This window comes from Callorhinus ursinus, unplaced genomic scaffold (genome assembly GCF_003265705.2).
Source record: "Callorhinus ursinus isolate GAN/ISIS: 27379988/994484 unplaced genomic scaffold, GSC_fseal_2.0 scaffold109, whole genome shotgun sequence".
Taxonomy (NCBI): Eukaryota; Metazoa; Chordata; class Mammalia; order Carnivora; family Otariidae; genus Callorhinus; species Callorhinus ursinus.
The window spans coordinates 1245287-1251286 of NW_027397171.1; the positions used below are offsets into that span (position 1 = coordinate 1245287).

Consider the following 6000-nt stretch of genomic DNA (forward strand, 5'->3'; position numbering starts at 1 on the left):
GGGGGGAGAGCGCGTGGCCTCAGCCTGTCAGTCAGGAAGGACCGGCCAGAGGAGCTGGCTGTCAGCTGGTACTTCGGGCTGGGGCAGGACTGGTGTTCACTGCAGACGGAATAGCATTTTCAGAGGGCTCGGGCAGGAGGGAGCGTGGCACCTTTTGAGGCGTGGAGAGGGTTCTGGTTTGGCCTGGGGTCAGGTCTGGGTGCGGAGTGGCAGGAAATGAGCCTGCAGACAAGATCCCTGGAAGGAGATCTGGCTTTACCCCCGAGCGGCAGAAAGCCTTGGAGGGGCTCTGACTGGGGTGGCCACGTGAGCACACGGGTGTTTGAGCACGTGGCAGGGTGTGTGTGTTTGGGGGTGAAGGCTGGCCTCAGCAGTGGAGGGGGGAGCTGCACGTATGTTGGGAAACCCTTGAGGGTCGTGTCGCCCCCACAGTCAGCTGTGGTCCCAGCTCCCGAAGGCTCTAGACGCCCTGGGAGGGCAGGGAGTTTGCCTTGTTCTTTCCCTGCTGCATCCCCAGTGCCTGGCACATAGTAGGCGCCCAGCAGGAATCTGTGAACTCTTGGATGAGCTGTGCTACTTAGAGCCCCTCCGTGGCCCCGTGGAGCCCGTCCCATGCCCCGCTGAGCCCTGTGGGCATTTCTGCGGTTCGGAGCGTGTCTCATGCTGGCCCCAGGGCCGTGTGCGGCCTCCCTATGCTCCAGAGCCCCGCTGAGCCCCGGCCCTGCAGGGGAACTGTCACCCACCCATGACCTCAGGAATGCACCGTCCACGGGCCCGTGTCCCCCAGACCTCCTGGCCCACGGCCACCACTGGACACTCTGAGGGCCATGCCTGTGGCTGCTCGTCCGTAACGAGACTTCTGTCCTCTCCAGGCTTGGAAGAGGCGTCACAGACACTGACTTCGAGGAGAATTTGCTTATTTCCGGCTAAGAGATGGGGCTTCACCTGGGCCCCAGGAGCCCTAAATGGGCTTCCCACAGGGACTGGAGCCCTCAGCTGGGTGCTCTGATGGTGAGAAAGAAGAGCCTACAGTTCAGAGCCCCGAGTGTGAGCACGAGAAGCAGCCTGGAGGCCAGAGTGCAAACCGTGGCCTCCACTCACTTCTCTGGGCCATGAAGTCCACGGCTGGCATTCGGTGGCTCCTGGGTCCCTTCCGTGGCATCTAGGGGAAGGTGTGGGGCAGCAGAAGCCACAAAACGCTGAAGGAGAGTTTAGTACCTGCTAGGGCAGAAGTTGGCAGCTACTAAGAAAAAAGGGGCCAGGTTCTGACCCGTCCCGTCTGCCGTCAGGCTGCAGCAGCGGTGGGGTGAGGAGCGTGTCTGCCCACAGGCGTGGATGGCGACCGCAGTGCCTCCTCCAGCTAGTTCCTGCGACGCCAGCCATCCTTTTGGGCAAGAATTGTGCCCGGCTCCCACATCCTGGAACGTGCTGCCTGCATCCTGCCGCCTGACCAGATGCTGGCGTGTACGGAGGGGCTTTTCCGAGAGCCAGGGAACAGTGAGGAGAGGTGCGGGAGGGGAGACCTGGACGGGTAGGGGTGTCTCCAGTGCTGCCTGGCTCTGCAGAATCGAAACCAGCCTCTGGCTTCTTGAAGGACAGAAGAGCTGCCCATGCCGGAGCAGGGATGCATGGCCTCTGCCACGAGGTCCCCCATGGGATGATCCCCGGTTTCCGAATTCTCACCTGGGGACAGGGCAGTGGGTGGGCCGTGTCGTCTTGTTGGCTTTTTCCAGCTCTGGTTCTCTGTGGTTCCTGTGTGCCCCAGAGCCAGGCGTGGAGAGCGGAATGACGGTCACCCTACTGTGGAAGCCTGTGAGATAATCAGAATGTTCCAGAAGCATGAAGTGATAGCGGGCAGAGCGGAGGGGAGTTTCCAGGGGGTCGGTGTTTCGCAGGCTCTGGATGTGTGGGTGGTGAGCAGACTTTCTGGCCTGCCCTGGCTCCCACACCAGAACCCCCGTCCTCGGCGTCTACACTGGCGTGCCCGCACTGTCCAGCTCGAGAAGTGCGTCCATGCGCACGGCCCCATCTGCGCTTCCTGGTGTCCCACGGACCGGGGCATCCAAGCCGTGCCCCCGTGCCTTGCTGAGCCTCAGTTTTCTCAGAAGAGCATCCTGAGCGATAAATAACGTGGATGTGTGGACATGGCAGATGAGGCGGGTCCTGAGTGAGTGCTGGTCACGCAGCCCTGGGCCATTGGAGCCCAGGCCTTGTGTGCTTGCGGCCGCAGGGCCTGCCGCGGGCTGCACACGGAGCCCACGGATCTGAGCAGTGGGACTGCACGCAGGGGTGCTCGCACACCAGCAGCTCCGTGCATGAGCATTGCGCCCAGTTCCTTGGAAGCCGTTCACTTGTGCCTCACGGAGCACCGAGCTTCTGCCAACGTGGCAGCACGCTGATGGCCATCAGTGGCCATTAATGTCTTTCCAACGTACACACCCTCGTCCGCATTCTTTTCAGGACGACAGAAAACTAGAGCCCCGTCCTGAGGAAGTTTCTCCAACGCCGTGTGTTGTTTTGTTGAGCTATTTAGAAGTAACACCCCAGCTCAAAGTACTGCTGTGTGCTTCACCTGAAGACGGGCGTTCCCATTCATGACCTCGGTAAACACCATTAGAAATTAACAGTTTCCTATTATGATCCAGTACCCAGTCTTTGGTCAGACTTATCGTCCCAAAACTGTTTTTATACTTTTTTTTTTTAAGATTTTATTTATTTATTTGACAGAGACAGCGAGAGAGGGAACACAAGCAGGGGGAGTGGGAGAGGGAGAAGCAGGCTTCCCGCGGAGCAGGGACCCCGATGCGGGGCTCGATCCCAGGACCCCGGGATCATGACCTGAGCCGAAGGCAGACGCTTAACGACTGAGCCACCCAGGTGCCCCTTATAGCTTTTTAAAACAAAACAAAACAGAATCCAGTCAAGGTATTTGCCTTTGGCTGTTTTTTCTTTTGGTCTTATTAAGTCAAAAACAATTTTTTTCATGACATTGACTTTTTTTTAAGATTTATTTATTTATTTATTTGAGAGAGACAACACGCCAGGTGGGGAGGGGCAGAGGGAGACTTAGCAGACTCGGTGCTCAGAGTGGAGCCCGACACGGGGCTCCATCTCAGCATCCTGAAATCACCACCTGAGGCAAAACCGAGAGTCGGAGGGTTGCTGACTGCGCCCCCAGGCGCCCCCATGGCACAGGCCAGCCAGTTGTCCCGTGGAATGTTAAGTGCAAAGCCTCGGTTCGGTCCATTCAGGTCAGTTTTGGCAGGATGACTTCGAAGGGGATGTCGTGTCTCCCATGGTGCCATTTTGGGAAGCAGATACCAGCTGGTGCCTCTGAGTGCTGTGGGTTTGGTCACTGCTCGGGGTGATCGCGGATCTCTGCATTATCAAGGTTCATCCGGAGGCCATCCACCGGGCGGTGCTTGGCAGCGGGGATGTGTCCCCTCTTCCCTTCATGGTCGGACCAGCCACTGATGATAAAGAAGATTGCAGGGCAGTGTGTGGCAAATCCCGTTAACGCCTCCTGCACTGATGGGCCGGCGTTGTTCTGTAACCCTAGACTGTGTCATGCATCCTGTATGCATGGGATCATTGTCAGGCGGTGAGGAGCCCCTGCCGTACGGGACGGGGTCAGGTCTTGTGTGGACGGGCTGTGGCTGAGCCCTGCCCACAGCAGTCACACCGCCGGCCCCAAAGACAGCATGTGCCATCCCCCCAATAGGGACAGAGACACATGGCCTCTGCTTTTCAGCTTGCCAGCTGCTCGGCAGAGTCACAGCCCACAGGGGTCCCCAGCACCAGCCACTGTCCTCCTTGTGTCAGGACTGAGGGCTTGGGGTCCCGTGATTCCCTCAGCAGAGAGTTGCACGAGGCCGTTCCTGGGATCGGTTACCACCCGCTGACATCCTAGACACTGTACTGTCTTCACGTCCCAGTTAATTCCTGTAATTCCTTCACGTGACCCCTCTTTGGGTCCCATGCCTCCAAATCCGCGCTGGTACGTCCGGTCAGCAGTGCGGTAACCCCCACGTCTGTAGGGTTCTGCAGTTATAAAGCACGTTTGTCTGACTGCATCCACTGTCCGGGAGTAGACCCTGCTTCCTGTCGTCTCTGTCCGGGGTTCCTCTGCAGCTCCTTCCTGTCACCGCCAGGAAAGGGCCGCAAGGCCACCGGGCTCTCGGTGGCGGACCTCCCACATCCACAGTCAGCAGCAGCACTGATTTGCCCGTGGCCCCTGTGCTCCCTTCCTGCCCCGGCCGCTGGCTGCCCTCCATGGGTCCCAGTTCCCCCCCACCGCGAGCACTGCCACCCCAGAGCCCGAGTCACTGCGGCTGCTTCAGCCTCACGTCCTCTCTCGCTGCCACTGTGCATTTCCACTGTGCTCTGTCTGGGCTTGCAACTCTTGCCGGGTCTGCGGGGAAAGGGAACGAGACCAAAACCACGGCACAGCCTGGGGACACGTCTGTCTGGGGGCACCAGGACTCAGACTGTCCGTGCTTCTGCAGTCTTGGCTAAGGACCCCGTGCCCTCAGTCCTGGCCACCCACGGCCTGGAGGAGCCTCTTGACTCTGGTGCCCTGCCCCCATGACCACTTGTGCGGCTTGTGCCCCTGCACCCCTGAGGGAGTGCAGTGTAGACACGGGAAGTGTGTTTGTGGTGACACATTTCCAGGTGTCTTACTGTGTCGTAACAGGTGCCTCTGAGCAGTCTCCCAGCGGGTGGAAGGACGGGGCAGCACTGCTTCCCAGCAGCTTGGTACCGGCTAGCGGTGCTGTGCTCCCCACTCGCCCCGAGCACCCTCTCTGGGCCTTGGTTCCTGTCTGCACTCGTGCGGCCTTTCACTCGGACACCGAGCCTCGTAGGAGCAGAGGAGTGTCTGTTGCTTGACTGACTGGTTTCTGGAGCTGGTGGCCCTGTGTGTGCGGCTGCCTCTGCCCCTCCACTGGGCCTGCTCTTGACTCCGTGTCTGGTCTCCCAGGACGCGAAGCCCCCCTGAGCCAAGGACGCCATGGCCACGTCAGCCCCCCTGCGCAGCCTGGAGGAGGAGGTCACCTGTTCCATCTGCCTCGATTACCTGCGGGACCCTGTGACCATCGACTGTGGCCACGTCTTCTGCCGCAACTGCACCACCGACGTCCGCCCTGTGTCGGGGGGCCGCCCCGTCTGTCCCCTCTGCAAGAAGCCATTCAAGAAGGAGAACATCCGGCCCGTGTGGCAGCTGGCCAGCCTGGTGGAGAACATCGAGCGACTGAAGGTGGACAAGGGCAGGCAGCCAGGAGACGTGGCCCGGGAGCAGCCAGACACCAGGCTGTGTGAGCGGCACCGGGAGAAGCTGCATTACTACTGTGAGGATGACGGGAAGCTGCTGTGCGTCATGTGCCGCGAGTCCCGGGAGCACAGACCCCACACGGCCGTCCTTGTGGAGAAGGCCGCCCAGCCCCACAGGGTAAGCACGCCCCTCCCGGAGGCAAGGCCTGGCGCGGACCCCTTGGAAGGCTTCTGGCCGGCCCAGGGCTCAGCCTGAGTCCACCTGTCCCCATGGCTCATCTCTCCGCAGGAAAAAATCCTGAACCACCTGAGTACCCTAAGGAGAGACAGAGACAAAATTCAGGGCTTTCAGGCCAAGGGAGAAGCTGATATCCTGACTGCACTGGTAAGTGGGGCTGTTAAGAGAGAGCCTGAGGCAGTTGGCCACGTGGAGCAGAAGCTAGGAGGCTGAGCAGTGAAGGCTGAGTGGTGGAGCCACTGCCAGAAGGCTGAGCACTGGAGGCTGAGCGCTGGAGGTTCTGTTGGGAGGCTGAGTGGTGGAGGCTGAGTAGTGGAGGCACTGCCGGGAGGCTGAGCAGTGGAGGCTGAGTAGGGGAGGCCCTGCTGGGAGGCTGAGCAATAGAGACTAAGTGGTGGAGGCTGAGTAGTGGAGGCCCTGCCGGGAGGCTGACTACACTAGAGGCTAAGCAGTGGAGGCTGAGTGGTGGAGCCACTGCCAGAAGGCTGAGCAGT

At 60.2% G+C, this 6000-nt stretch overlaps 1 protein-coding gene and 1 pseudogene across 6 annotated transcripts in view; one reads left to right on the top strand and one right to left on the bottom strand.

The window, feature by feature from the left end:
- LOC141371855 (tripartite motif-containing protein 26-like) overlaps nucleotides 1-4274 on the bottom strand; it is a 56626-nt pseudogene extending 52352 nt beyond the window's left edge.
- The window catches only part of LOC112813463 (tripartite motif-containing protein 26), a 70474-nt gene that overhangs the window by 57190 nt on the left and 7284 nt on the right, over nucleotides 1-6000 (top strand). For 5 of the 6 annotated variants that reach the window (XM_073889566.1, XM_073889567.1, XM_025858511.2 and 2 more), the window contains 2 exons: nucleotides 4979-5446; nucleotides 5558-5653. In XM_073889566.1, coding sequence (XP_073745667.1) covers nucleotides 5009-5446; nucleotides 5558-5653 — 534 coding nt within the window. In that variant the 5' untranslated portion in view covers nucleotides 4979-5008. Of the gene's footprint in view, nucleotides 1-3391; nucleotides 3602-4978; nucleotides 5447-5557; nucleotides 5654-6000 lie in introns of those variants that run through there. The other variant, XM_025858509.2, reaches the window with a different exon arrangement.